This window comes from Pistacia vera, unplaced genomic scaffold (assembly GCF_008641045.1).
Source record: "Pistacia vera cultivar Batoury unplaced genomic scaffold, PisVer_v2 Contig268, whole genome shotgun sequence".
Classification (NCBI taxonomy): domain Eukaryota; kingdom Viridiplantae; phylum Streptophyta; class Magnoliopsida; order Sapindales; family Anacardiaceae; genus Pistacia; species Pistacia vera.
In genome coordinates this window covers 193,086-208,047 of record NW_022196077.1, presented here as the reverse complement: position 1 = coordinate 208,047, position 14,962 = coordinate 193,086, and the positions used below count along the sequence as shown (strand labels likewise).

At 39.4% G+C, this 14,962-nt stretch overlaps 2 protein-coding genes across 3 annotated transcripts; one reads left to right on the top strand and one right to left on the bottom strand.

Annotated features, from left to right (window-relative positions):
* Positions 1 to 118: 118 nt before the first annotated feature.
* LOC116133344 lies at positions 119 to 1,915 on the top strand. Its single transcript, XM_031419056.1, has 3 exons — positions 119 to 287; positions 1,134 to 1,300; positions 1,734 to 1,915. Exons 1-3 carry the CDS (start codon positions 230 to 232, stop codon positions 1,749 to 1,751), a joined length of 243 nt encoding a protein of 80 aa, XP_031274916.1. The 5' UTR covers positions 119 to 229; the 3' UTR covers positions 1,752 to 1,915.
* Positions 1,916 to 2,767: 852 nt separating this feature from the next.
* On the bottom strand, positions 2,768 to 13,846 carry LOC116133280 (glutamate synthase 1 [NADH], chloroplastic). 2 transcript variants are annotated; one of them, XM_031418988.1, is made up of 22 exons: positions 13,460 to 13,846; positions 13,242 to 13,361; positions 12,974 to 13,087; positions 12,718 to 12,870; positions 12,375 to 12,475; positions 12,188 to 12,284; positions 11,587 to 11,696; positions 11,314 to 11,417; positions 10,936 to 11,115; positions 10,515 to 10,858; positions 10,340 to 10,410; positions 9,771 to 10,240; positions 8,804 to 9,673; positions 8,314 to 8,468; positions 7,854 to 8,015; positions 6,033 to 7,634; positions 5,330 to 5,545; positions 4,983 to 5,251; positions 4,473 to 4,778; positions 4,035 to 4,302; positions 3,388 to 3,645; positions 2,768 to 3,111 (listed from the first exon to the last, which is right to left on the bottom strand). In XM_031418988.1, exons 1-22 carry the CDS (start codon positions 13,844 to 13,846, stop codon positions 2,821 to 2,823), a joined length of 6,648 nt encoding a protein of 2,215 aa, XP_031274848.1. In that variant the 3' UTR covers positions 2,768 to 2,820. The 2 variants fall into 2 exon arrangements, with proteins under 2 accessions (XP_031274848.1, XP_031274849.1); XM_031418989.1 differs by lacking the exons at positions 12,188 to 12,284; positions 12,375 to 12,475; positions 12,718 to 12,870; ... (1 more) ...; positions 13,242 to 13,361; positions 13,460 to 13,846 and adding an exon at positions 11,984 to 12,106.
* Positions 13,847 to 14,962: the final 1,116 nt, after the last annotated feature.

Here is a 14,962-nt window from a genome sequence, read left to right as displayed (position 1 = left end):
TAGGCTTTTACGTGCTCGTTTGGTCATCAATTATCATCCTTTTTAAAGAATAAAAGTTAATTACGAAAAAGCCCTTTAAAAATGTTCTAAAAGTGCTTCCGCCTTAAAATTCCCAAAAAAAGCAGTCCGATCAAAATACCAAACAGGCCCTTAGGCGCATTATACATGTTATTCTGTTATTCTGTGGAAGACCCAGAGACGCAGATAAGTACAGTGAAAGGAAGAGATCATGAAGAGAGTTCCACGCATTAAATTCCCACAAAGACACAAACAATCCCCATCTTCAGGTCTGTGTTTAATTTTTTTTATTCTTTATTTTGCTTCACTGTGCATTTTCATGTCTGGCTTTTCAATGTTTTTTGTAAATTGTTGTTGGGAAGATATAAGAAAACTGAGCTCAAGCTGATTATGTAAATGCTATATCTGTTCTTTCGTGGAAATTAGTTCTGGGTTAATTTAAAGTTTTAATCTTGTCCAACAATTTGATATTGGAAAAATTGTTTGCTACTTATAAGTTAAATTTAATTTGACAGAATGATCTTCAGTTGGAGACCTGTTTTGATCAATGTGATTCGATGAAACTGATGAGTTAGAGGTGCTGGATTTAGTATGCCATGTATTATTTTAAAGATGTTTAGAGTTATAATATGCTAATCTGTGATTTTGTGTAATAATAATGGATGTCAAGAGTTTGTATATGGCTTTTGGGATTGAGGTTATGTCAAAAAGAAATAAACAAGAAATTAGGTATGGTCAAGTGTTATAAAGATTTGAGAGAATTTTGTGTTCACCGTTGTTCAATTACTTCTACTTATGCTTCCTCATCACTCAATGTCTTGACAGAAGATAGATATGATCTGTGAAATTGAGGTTTAATCGTTTTTAAGTATGTAAAAGGGAATTTCTTATCACCTTGAGGACGATTCTATAATTTGCAAATGCTGATATCATATCCCATCCACTCTGAAAATTCCTAGTCAAATCACTTATGTGGGCATGGTTTGTAAGAAAGTGTGTTTATGCCATGATAACTCTTTTCAAAATTGTTTTTGTGTTCTGTTTTCTTTTGTTAGGCTGGATCTTTGTTTCATATTTATCAACATCTTAAAAGTATCATGATATTCATTGAATAGGTTCTGCCTCCCAATCTACATCGACAAATGGGAGCACTGATAAAAATCTCAGTTCAAGGTCAAGTTCAGATGTTCCAGCACCACCTATAAACACTGCTGTGGGAGGAAAAGCTTCTCTTCAGCCAAAACGTACACCCGTCTCTGAGAAGGAGATAGAGGCCATTCTGGTGAGAAAAATATCCTTTACCATATACTATGGTGGAACTAACTGTACCGTTAATGCTTAAGATTTTTGACAAGGAGTTATGTCAAGTCATGCTTCGAAACAATCTACATTCTCTAAGCTTCTACTTGAATCTGCCTAGTTGAACTATAAACAATACAATTTTACAATGTTCACTTTACTGGGAACAATGAGATCTCACCAATGAGCTTTTCAGGGTCAAGGGGTGAAGCACCAGACAGGGCTCGATATTGTTTCTGTGCATAGTAGTTTAGACTTGAGATTCATTGTAGTGTCAATTTGAAAACTTCAAGGCGATTACGAAATATTATGCAAGGGGTGACTCATAGAACAGAGTAAAAAAATAAAAATTGGTTTGGCGTTTTAAGCCAGTAAATTTTCTGTATGCTGATTTTAGCTTCTTGTTTCTGATGCAGTTGGGAGGTTGCTTCTGATCTTAGGATTGGTATGCTGTATTGAGGAAATGCAATCTGCAATAAAAAACTTCTAAGGGAATCTTTAGCATTTTCATATTTGCATGTGAAGAGGTTGTAATCTCTTTTATTCCTTTAATCATAAATCTTATCGATGCTTATGAAGGATATATATGTTTTCTGAATCAATTGGTTATCCTTTACTACTGTCCTTTCTTTCTATACCTGCAAAAACAAAACAAAAGCAATTCTTTTTGGTTAGAAACTTAGGTGTTATAATCAAGTAAAAAACAATGTCTAGCATTATTTGAAGAAAATTCTGGACACCGCTATCCGCCACCTCTCCACACCGTTTTGGTCTCATCAATGGCCAATGTCATTGATTGCATTCCTAACATTTTTTGTAGTCTTTTATCCCTCGAGTCTTTATGCCCATTGATTAGAGCTTCTCTAATGGATTTTTGTTGAGCTTATTCAAGCTCTACTAAACTTGTTTGGAAAATTCTCCCTACACAATTTATTAACCCAAAAGATTATCACCAATTTTTGCTTAAAGCTACTGCATATACTGAAGAAGCAAAGGATGTACTATTTATTTCAATAATCTCACAGGGAAAATTACAATTACAATTACAATTCAGCTCATAAATTTAATAGGAAACGCTTGGCAACCTTGAAACCTTATTAAAGAAACACCCATAAATAGTAGCATAATAGTTTCTTTCCCAAGCAAATAATTAAGAGCCAAAACTGTACATTGTTCCTTCCCATCACAATAGATAGCTAAGCTAACTCAAACAAAAGCTGCAACAGAAACACTATAAACATGCTGTAGATAATGAACACCACAGTATCCTAAACTAACACCAAAATCCCTAATTCACCGCCCCATCAGAGCTACCCTTACGTTTTCTGTTCAACCTTTCCAACTTCCCCCAAAGATCCATAACCCGGGAGATTGATCCCTTGCTGGTTTCTTCGATATGTACTTCACTCTTTCATATTGTCCACGGGATTTGATTTGGAGCCAGTTGTGTATCAGTTCTACCGCTTTTGAGCACTGTATGAAGAAGGAAAGAATCCAGTTCACTTAAGTCATAACTCTCTGTTTGTCTTGTTGCCTCTTGGTGAAGTCCTGTTGCCTCTTCTCAACATCATCTTCATGACTGCCACTGCCAGATTCGGACTCTTCTCTCGTGAGGTATTTATCCACCTGTTCAGCGGCTTGGCGACCCTCTGAGATTGCCCACACCACAAGGGACTGGCCTCGCCGGCAATCCCCAGCTGCAAAGACCCCTTCCGCACTGGTTGCAAAGCGGCCATAATCTGCCTTGAAATTTGACCGGTTGTCTCGCTCCAATCCCAGCTTCTCTGCCACAGTCTGGGAAAAACATCAAACCGCATGAGATTCAGTTTTGCCAGCTCCTTTCCTCCTCCATTTTTTTTTTTTTTTTTTACTGATCAGTACAACTCTGACTAATTAAATTGTATATTTTATTCGTCATAATCTTCCAACTTAGATTAGTAATTTTGTATTTAACTTAGTAATGTGCAAGTTCAATCATGGTCAAGCCAATTGTTTTAGGTTAAGCATTTTCCTATGCGCTCTTCTTGTAGCAAAGAAATCATAAAGAGTTAAGGGATATAAAATACTGACCGGCTCAGGACCAAGGAAACCCATGGCTAAGAAAACTAGGTCAGCTTCAATAATTTCTTCGGAGCCTTCAACCTCCTTAAATTGAAACTTCCCACTAGCATCCTTCTCCCAATGGACGCGTACCACCTCAAGTCCTTTCACAACACCATTTTCATCTCCCACAAACCGCTTAGTCAATACCTCATAAGATCTTGGGTCTTTGCCAAACTTGGCAGCAGCTTCCTGGTGCCCATAATCTACACGGAAGACTCTAGGCCACTGCAAAAGCAAAATAGAAAAAGATAAATAACACAAAACACCTAAACAAATGGATGCAATGTCAATTTACTTGATCCTGCCTTTCATTTAATATGCGTAATTAACTTTTATTCAACATAAAATAAAAAAATATTGTGAATTTTATATATGTGAACTATAAAATATGAATGAAAATAGAAGCACCAATCAGAGCAGGGACTCAGAAGAGGCATGATACCATCAAGGACCCAAACCAAATGCAAGGAATAAATGTGACCACATGAGGGACCATACAACAGTTAATAGCCCCAAGCAGGACAATTAATACTCCCAAGCAGGTGTATATCCGAACATAAACTAAAAATGCATGCTACAATGCACAAGATAGGAGCCTGGAGGAATATCCATACCTGGGGCCAAGGGTTGCCTGGAGCCCTAGATTTTGGTGGCTGAGGTAGAAGCTCAAGATTAACAATGCTACTACAACCATGCCGGATGGATGTCCCTATGCAGTCTGTACCAGTGTCACCTCCACCAATGACGACTACTTTCTTGTCCTTAGCAGAGATGTAGTTACCATCCTGAAGATTACTATCAAGCAAGCTCTTTGTGTTTTTATGAAGGAACTCCATGGCAAAATGGACGCCTGACAATTCCCGTCCAGGTACAGGAAGGTCCCTGCATCAAGTAAAACTCATAGATTTAAACATGTTCACATATTTTTATTGATATGATGGGTTGAGCAGTTATGTTCTGACGTTACAGACTGACAAAACAAAGACATGACAGCAAAAATGTGATGTCAAGTTCAAGAAATTATTCGACTTTCCAGTCCCAGTGACACCTACCTCGGTTTTGTGGCACCTACTGCCAAAACAATGGCATCATTCTCCTCTCGAAGCTGATCAAGAGAAAACGAAGGATCAACTCCAACATTAGCATTCACAACAAAATTAACACCTTCTTCAGCCATGAGGTTAACCCGCCGCTGAACTACATCCACTTTGTCAGTCTTCATGTTGGGGACTCCATACATCATAAGCCCTCCAATTCGATCTGCACGCTCATAGACAGTCACCAAATGACCCATTCTGTTAAGCTGATCAGCAGCAGCCAAGCCAGATGGTCCACTTCCAATAATAGCGACCCTTCTCCTGTAATAATAAACATGATAACGACACTCAATATATGCCCAACATTGAACATAAAGCACTTGAAGTTGAGATATTTGAGTTGGTAAAATTCCATATAATATGGTCATTTTATTTAATTTCCTTGCTCCAGAAAATTATTTTGCCAATGGAATCACTGCAGAAAAGAAAATATCTTCAATATAATGAGAAAAAGAAAAGGCATACCCAGTTCTCCTCAGAGGAGGCCGTGGCACCATCCAACCCTCCTCAAACGCCTTGTCTATGATGCTGCACTCGATATTTTTGATAGATACTGGATTCTCAATAATGCCAAGTACACAAGAACCTTCACAAGGTGCAGGACACACTCGACCAGTGAATTCTGGGAAGTTATTTGTCTCAAGGAGTCGATCAAGTGCTTCATGCCACCTATTTTGGTACACTAACTCGTTGAATTCTGGTATTTTGTTTCCAAGTGGACAACCAGAGTGCTCCTACATTTTTGAAAGAGGAACCTTATTTAAGGTGAAATTTCAAATTCAAAGAACTAGTAAAACTATTTTAAAACATACCTGGTGGCAGAAAGGGGTACCACAATCCATACAACGGGCAGATTGAGTCTTTAAAAGTGGGCCAGGCGTTGATTCCTCCATAACTTCCTCCCAATCATTCATCCGAACATTAGGATCCCTGTATTGAACGCCCTCACGCTCATAAGCAATAAAACCCCGATGTTTAACAGCATCAGCAACCCGACTAGGCCTTTTGGTTTCTTCAGCTTGATCAACCTTCCATAAATTTCATCATTCACATTAGTACAAACAGACTAAACAGTAAAAGACATCAGTAAGAAAATGTAAAAAAATATATCAATACTCCCAACTATCAAGCATGAGCAGACTTCTTCTGATTACATAAAGTTTGTTATATTTAATGTTAAGTTGTCATAGAAACAAAAATATCAAACTCCCAAAAGGTCTAAACCAAAATGATTAGCGTAATTGAGGTTACTGCTATATAGTCTGTAGTTTAAATGATATATTAACCATATAAATAAGCGAACTTCAAAACCTAACCACCAGCAAGAGAGAATGGAGAAAAGAGGTACCCAGTTCAGGGTATAAATGTACCCACACAGGGAGTTTGAAGGTAACTCCAACTGCTCACAAGTTTTTCATGATAAGAAAGAGGGGGAAACATAGCGTCATGGCCAAATTCCAAAGTGGTAAAGTGATGTGGGAAGTTTGAAAGAAAATTTGGTGAAATAAGATTTACCTCACTGGATTTCTCATTCAAAGATGCAGCAGCCAACTTCTTGAGCTCTTCAAAAGCATCTTTTTCCATTAATTCTGCCTCATCTTGTTCCTCAGCTTCTTTGTCAGAACGTTCCATTGCCTCTTTTGAGGCAGCTTCTTCTTTCATGTTTGCAAGAACTCGTTTGTAATCCCTTGGAAAGACCTTTATAAATTTAGGCAAAAGATTCTCAAAGTCGGAAAGAACTTCTTTGGCCAACTGGCTGTTTGTGTATCGCTGATGTTGCTGTATCATCATTCTCAGAGTCATAATATCCTCTTCCTCTTCGACCTTATCAAGATCTACCAGCTCAGGATTGCATCGAGAATGAAATTTTCCATCCACATCAAGAACATAAGCAATACCCCCACTCATACCAGCCGCAAAATTCCTTCCAGTTTTTCCAAGCACAACAACTGTCCCGCCAGTCATGTATTCACATCCATGATCACCAACACCTTCAACAACAGCTTTCGCTCCTGAATTACGGACACAGAATCTTTCTGCCGCCATTCCATTGAAATATGCCTCCCCATTAATGGCCCCATAAAGAGCCACATTTCCAATGACAATGTTTTCTTTTGGATCAAAACGACTTCCCTTTGGTGGATAAACTACAACCTTGCCGCCAGACAATCCTTTACCAACATAGTCATTGCTGTCACCTTCAAGCTCCAACAAGATGCCAGGGCAAAGGAAAGCTCCAAGGCTCTGCCCTGCACTTCCACTAAGTTTGATGTGAATGGTATCTGCAGGAAGCCCTGCCAAGTGGTAACGCTTAGTCACTTCATGGCTAAGCATTGTTCCAACAGCACGGTTCACATTGCAGATTGGTGTTTCAATGTACACAGGAAGACCTTTCTCCAAAGCGGCCTTGGACAAAGCAATGAGCTTCTGGTCCAAAGCCATGTCCAAGCCATGATCCTGTTTTTGGACACAGTACTGGGCAGCTTCAGGCCGAATATCAGCAGCAGGTCTAAGTAACAGGGAGAGATCAATATTCTCCAGCTTCTCATTAGTCTTTGCAACTTCCTTATCAACCTCAAGCATGTCTGAACGACCAACCATCTCATTCAATGTCCGGAAACCAAGGTTGGCCATGATCTCCCTCACCTCCTCAGCAAGCATAAAGAAGAAATTAATAACATGCTCGGGTTCGCCAGCGAACTTTTCTCGTAGAACAGGATCTTGGGTAGCAATGCCAACAGGACAGGTATTCTTGTGGCACTTCCGCATCATGATGCAGCCAAGTGTAATAAGAGGTGCAGTGCTGAAGCCAAACTCTTCTGCCCCAAGAAGTGCAGCAATGGCCACGTCTCTTCCAGTTTTTAGTTGACCATCTGTCTGAAGAACTGTGCGGCCACGGAGATCATTAGCAACCAGAGTTTGGTGGGTTTCAACCAAACCAAGTTCCCATGGGAGGCCAGCATTTTTAATGCCAGTCCATCGAGAAGCCCCTGTACCTCCATCATGACCCGAGATCAAGACGTGGTCAGCATGCCCCTTCACAACACCACTTGCAATTACTCCGACACCAGCTTCAGATACTAACTTCACACTAATTTGAGCCCCTGGATTGGCATTCTACAGGGAAAAAAAAATTCTAGTAGACTGGAAGACCAATTGGAAATAATAAAACATAAAATTCACGTCACATAATGAACAAGACCCACATCATTACTTCATGAAGAGAATGATAAACAAGACAAGGAGAAAGCAAGAACAGCTCTCAGAACCCATAACAGCAAGACATCACAGTATAATCCAAACATAGAAGTACATGAAGCAGAAATATGCATGTACCTTAAGATCATGGATCAATTGAGCAAGGTCTTCGATTGAGTATATATCATGATGGGGTGGGGGACTAATAAGTCCAACTCCAGCAGTAGAATTTCTGGTCACTGCAATGTCTCCTATAACCTTGTGGCCGGGAAGTTCACCTCCTTCACCGGGCTTAGCCCCCTGTTCAACAAGGCAGAGCATACTTAAAATAAAATACTTCACGGAGAATAAAAGAACCCAGTTCATATTTAACCTCACCAAATCAAAACGTAGGTATCATTAAAGATGCAAAAGCACCCAGGGGTGCCAAGGTGCTTTTGCAGAGACAGCATCATCTGCCATGAACATAAAACCATAAACAAGAGGAACCTCTGTTCCAAAAGGAATACAGGGGCTAACTAGGAATAGCTGACATCAACAGCATAACTATAGCCTAACAGCTTCTTGAATATTAAAGGTTATATCATTAAGCACATACCTGTGCCATTTTTATTTGTAGTTCATCAGCATTTGTGAGGTAATAACTCGACACTCCAAATCTCCCACTTGCAACTTGCTTGATGGCACTCCTCTTTGGATTCATTGAACCATCAGGAAGAGGCTCCATACGAGATGGTTGCTCACCTCCCTCACCTAAAGCAAATATTAATAATAGTTATTACATAAGATAATATAGACAAACTCTTAAAAATAACAGAGCAAAGTAAAGCCTGGAAACCAGCACTTTTGATCCAAAAAACATAAACTAATATTGGTAGCCCTAACTTCAGAAAATACACCACGTATTTTGACCAAAAATCTCCTTAAAAATCAAAGCTTGGACATAGGAAAGCCATGATATGTAGTATAAAAATGTTCAGCAAGCGAAAAAGGTGGCTTTGATGAAAGTTATAACAAACCTTTACCAAATATTTAAATGGCACCACTGTGATTTAAGTAAGACCATGACATGATATAGCAAAACATACCTGTGTTAGATTTCCCACCAATTTTATTCATGGCAATAGCCAGTGTTGTGTGCGCCTCCAATGATATCGATCCATAACTCATTGCCCCAGTACAGAACCGTTTCACAATTTCACTTGCCGGTTCCACTTCCTCCAGGGGAACTTTCACCTCTGCCTCCTTAAACTTCAACAGACCACGTAAATTGCAGTTTTTGTTCAACTCCTGAATGCGCTTGGAGTATTCCTTATAGGCAGCAACACTGTTACCCCTGGCAGCTTCTTGCAGCTTTGCTATAGCAAGAGGATCATTCAAGTGAATCTCACCATTTTTCCTCCAATGATAATCCCCAGGATTGGGCAGTGCTACAGCTTCCGCACTTCCAGGAGGGAACACCCGCGTAGGAAATGCCAACTCATGCAAGTGAAGCGCATCATGGGCAAGCATCTCAAATGTTGCCCCCTCTACCCTGCTTGGAGTTCCAGCAAAGCACTTCTCAATCACTTCTGATGAAAGGCCCAGGGCTTCAAAAATCTGAGCACCCTTATATGAGGCTAAAGTTGATATCCCCATTTTGGCAAGAACTTTCATCATTCCGTAGTTGCTTGCCTTGAAATACTTCTTGACCAACTCCTCCTTTGAATGGAACTCACCATTAGATTTCGGTGGGATCTTGCCATCAACCTGTAATCTCCAAATTGCCTCTATGGACAAGTATGGGCAAATAGCATCTGCGCCAAATCCAACAAGCGTACAGAAATGGTGCACCTCTCGTGGTTCAGCTGATTCAACTATCAATCCTATACGAGTGCGCTCAAGCTTTTTAACAAGGTGATGATGGACAGCACCAACAGCCAAAAGGGAACTCACAGCAACACGGTTTGATGAAAAAGCTACAAGTTCAAAAAACAAAAAGGTAAATTAATACAATTATTGGGAGAAAGATAATTGTGTATACAAAACTACTGCTCTTAAAACAAAATATAATACCTCTGTCTGAAAGCACTAACAATGTATAACCCTCCTTGATTGCTTCCCGTGCCTCAGCGCAAATCCTATCCAAGGTTTCTTCCAATCCCTTCCTTCCGCGGTTCTTAGAATAAGTTATGTCAAGAACTTTACTTCGCCAACCTCTGTAATTCATCTTTCTAATTGCTTCCATTTCTTCAATGGACAACAGAGAGCCTTTCAGAGATAAGCGGTGACATTGTTCTTCTGTTGTTTCTGTCAGATCACCTTCTGGACCAATCATACATTCCATGGAAGTGACTATTTTTTCTCGAATAGGATCAATTGGAGGATTTGTCACCTGAGCAAACATTTGCTTGAAATACTCAAATGTGAGTTTTTCTCTATCAGACATAACAGCCAAGGGTGCATCATTTCCCATTGAGCCAAGAGCTTCTGTGCCATCTTTTGCCATGGGTAGCAATAACATCTCCAAAGCTTCAACAGTGTAGCTGCAAACAGAATCCAGAGTTCGAATATTATATAAAAGTCGATATAAGAAACAGACTTAAGTAAAAGTTGTATCAAATGCAAGAAGGAAATTAACATACCCAAAAGCTTTTAATGGAGCTAATAACCCATGAATTCCCAGGTTCTCCATGCTATCATCATTATTAGATGCCTATAGTTACAGTATACATTATACCACAACGAGCATTAGCCATAATGAGAATAAATCATGAAGTAGAGAAAAAAATAAATGCACCAAAGTAGAACAAGACTTACAGGCACAACTCCAGATATTTCTGGAACAACCCTTTCTGATTCTTTAACAGACTCAACTATATCCTTCAGTTCAATCTTTTGCCTTTTAAGCCACTCCCCATAAGGTCTTGCCAGTGAATATTGATGCTTCAAGGCTTCATCATCCACAACAACATGCTTCTCAAAATCCACCAGGAGCATCATTCCAGGGTTCAGTCTTCCTTTCCTGAGCACATCTTCAGGAGGATTGTCCACTACACCCACTTCACTAGCCATGATTACCCGTCCACTGTGTGTGACGTAAAACCGACCAGGACGCAGTCCATTGCGATCCAGAGTAGCTCCAAGATAACGGCCATCAGTAACTGCAAATGACATATGCATGAGTAAAAGACCACAAACTGATATCTGCAGAAAATTTTTCAAAGAATAAACAAATTACATGATATAAGAGCAGGTCCATCCCATGGCTCCATAAGAGCTGAGAAGTACTGGTATAAGGCCTTCCGCTCAGGATCCATGTTCTTATCATTTTGCCATGCTTCGGGAATCATCATCATTATAGCTTCAGGTAGACTTCTACCTGCTCGAACAAGAAGTTCAAGGACACCATCAAAAGCTCCTAAAGAAGAAAAAAGATTTTCAGACAAATGCCCACCAAAACACTAAAAATCAAACACACAAATGGTACAGTTCTTATTTATTCATATCTCCATTACTTTTCATGGACAGTATGAAGGGGGAAACACAGCCTCATTTTTAATTATTCAAATAATTGGTGTGCGAATGGTCATAAGCAATTTGTCAAGTTCAAATTCACCTGAATCAGATGAACTAGCATCCACAATTGGCAAAAGTTTCTTCATCTCATTCTTTGAGAGTCCAAGCTCCTTACACTTCAATAGACCCTCACGTGCCTTCATCCTATATTACATATAAGATAAATTAGCCAAAAATCCTCATATATCAGCGTATAGCTCAATTACAGTTATATCAATTTTATTCTCCAACTATGCTAGTGGACTAAAGTCATACACACACACCAGTTAACACATTCAACAGAACAATCAACTAGTTTTTTTTCAGTAAATACCAGTTCACATTGCCTCGTAGTGTATTAATTTCCCCATTGTGGCCCAAGACACGCATAGGTTGAGCACGATCCCAGCTGGGAAATGTATTTGTGGAAAATCGTGAGTGTATCTGCATAAACAACAAAAAGAACAAAGATTATTATTCACAATTCCAGCCATACCAGACAAATATCGGAAACTGATCTGAAACTGCAGAGATGAAATTGTGTTCAGAGCACTTCAGTAGACTTCATACTACAGTGCCAATAAAAAAATCATGGAAACCCTAAGCTACCTTGACCTAACACAATTTCCTTTCCACCAATAAACTGGAAGTTTCAACCCCAAACAACTGTCATAGAGAGCACTGCAGCAAGTTTCTGCAAACATGATTTACTTGGCAATGAGGTTTCTTACCAACTCAACCAAGGCATCCAATCCAGCATCCAAATTCAAATAGTAATCAAGGGAGTGGAAGAACTTAAGAGATCATTCAAACTTCAATGCCTCAGAAGTCATTCCTCAACCTTGCATCTCTTCAGTTACCGATGGTTCCTATGCTGTTTGTTAAAGTATTGAGTTAGTGGACAAAGAAGGAAAGTGAATGGATTATTTATTTACCAGGGCCATGTAGCTCGTAAACCTTTCATTGCCAAGATCTGCATAATAGTAATCCCTCAACTGAATCGGCTTCAATTGACCTTTGTAAACAACAGTCCTGCATAAACCAAAAACCCATATTAACAATCTAGTCAAAGCCAAATAGCACTAATCCCACTCAAACAACCCAGCTTTCTGCAGTACACACCGTGAGGAAAGAGAACATATATAAAAGTCCCTCACACCACCGTGTTGGAGGTTTAATGCAGCTCTTATTGCGACCATTGAAACCCTTCTTAGTATGTACATCTGTAAAACATAAAACATTTATTAAGCAAATGCTACAAGATCAATACAAAAATTAATCAAGTGAAATTATTCATCATTCAAATAATTCAAATTCCTGTGAGATCCTGTGACTGTGTCTCAAATGTCATCATTGGCTTATAATTGGAATTTTCTTGTCAGAATGAAAACTTAATTAGCCTTTATTTTTTGATAAACTGTTCCAGGAAAAAGCAAAATAAATTTTATACTTCAGTGTTTAATACCTGCTGTTCAAAATCAGCTTTTGACCTGGGGGTAGGTGTAAGGAAAACCTGTTCAATCACAGGTTCGGTGTTCAAAGCAGCATTTCCCAACCCAGAATTATCAGTTGGTACTAATCGCCATCCAAGGACGGTATGTCCAAGAGACTCAGCGACCTTCATAAAAAACACGAAACACTCTCATCAATTTCCACCAAAAATGGAAGTATAAATAATCTTACAATTAGACAAACAATGCCATGTAACACCAAAAAATTACCTTGGTAAATACATTTTTACTTTCTTCCTTCCGGCTCTCCGATTGGGGCAAAAAGAACATCCCAACAGCATATTCACCTGGTGGCGGAAGCTCAAACCCAACATCCTTGGCAACCTTAAATAAGACAATTCAATAACAATCATTATCAGCACTTCAAACCCCTATCACAGGAAATCCTAACAGAAGAGTGGACATATTTTATGTTAACCCAAATAAATCAAAATGAAATAAACCAAAACGGCAGTATAAATTAACAAAACGATAGTACCTCTTTATAGAAGTCATGAGGAAGAGCCACGAGAATTCCAGCTCCGTCACCGGTGTTCGTTTCACATCCACAAGCTCCTCTATGCGTCATCCGTATCAACATCTCCAAAGCATCCGATATCTACGCATGCAAATAATAATAATAATAATAATCAGAAAACTAAGCACAAAAGCAAACCAAACACATGCATGCGCTTTATCAGATATGCAAATACGCACCGTTTTACGGCTGCTTTCACCGGACAATTCCGCGACAAACCCGACCCCACACGAGTCCTTATCAAAAGCCGGATCGTAGAGTCCAAGCGGCTTCTCGGGGGCTCCTGACAATGCGGACCGGACCATCACTCGAAGCTTCGGCGACTTTCCTGGACCGTCCGATTGCCAAACATGTACCCTCTCCGATCCGGACGCGCGTAACCGGTTTCCGAAGAACTTCTTCTCCACGACCGTCGATTTTCTCAAAGCCGAGCATCTTGCGGCCCTGCCTTTGCATCGTGACAGAGTATTGACGTTAGAGTGAGGTACAATGACCGTTTTGCTCGGCAACGGAAGCGCGCATGAGTTCGCTCGGAACTGAGCGACAGAGCTCGAAGTCGCCGACATTATTCAACAAAGCGGTCAAGTCTATCAATAACACACGTTTCTTATGATTCAGATTTGATTTATTAAATCCTTTTAGATAAAAGAAAAATCTTATTAATAAACTGTTACAGATCCGACGGTCGAAATCAGAATTAAATTAGAAAATCAAACTCCCGTGAACAACAGATCTATTAGATAGTTTTCTCAGGTTTAACGAGCATGTGGAATCACGAAAATATCCTCAGCTGGCGCGAATTCTTCGAGAGATTGAACTTCAAAGGATTCGGAAGAGAACTGAAGAAATCTGATATTTTCCGGGAAAATGAAAATTTTTCCGGGAAAAAGGGCGAAGAGCGAAGGGAAAACTCGGAACGAGATTGGGGCAGAGCACCGACCTTATAGAGGCAGCTCTTTGCGTAGTTTGTTTACAAGAGAAGATAGCGCTGGATTTATAGAGAGAAATGTAGAGAAAATAATTTTGAAAAAAAAAAAAATTAAGAAAAGTAAAGAGTTGAGAAGAGAGGGGGTTGTGTGGGGGCCACGGACTTGTTCTCGCCATCTCTCGTTACGTGACAGCTCAGATTTCAGAAAATGCCACGTGGACAAGAAACTATGCGGCACGCGACAGCCGCTCATGGTGGGACCCACGTAAATAGGATAACAACGGTGGCCCCTATCTAGCTAGGCTGCTGCTGTGTAATGGTTAACAAATTAAGTTTTAGCTTCGGCTCCGAGCCTCCGCAGGCTAACATGGTAAAAATTAGAAAATATTTTAATTTTATAATTTTAATTAAATGAGTTAATGCCGTATTGGGAATAACAACTCAGCTCAGTTTTTAAAAAAGAAGATTTGAAATCGCTTAAATGACTATTCTATCCTCCTATCAGATTGTTAATTACTAAAAAGGCCTTTTATGTTGACTCGTAGAGTCGTAGTCTATCTTTATCCCTACAGAAGTTTGTTATACTGCTGATGGTATTCTCATCTGGTGACAAAACAGTTATTAAAACTGAAAATTTAAGTTTAAATAATTGTTTTTTGGTTTTAATGTTTAATACATAATTTATTAAAACAAATTTTATTCATTTATCTAAAATATTATTGTATATATCTCTAGAATATTCTAAAAATGGAAG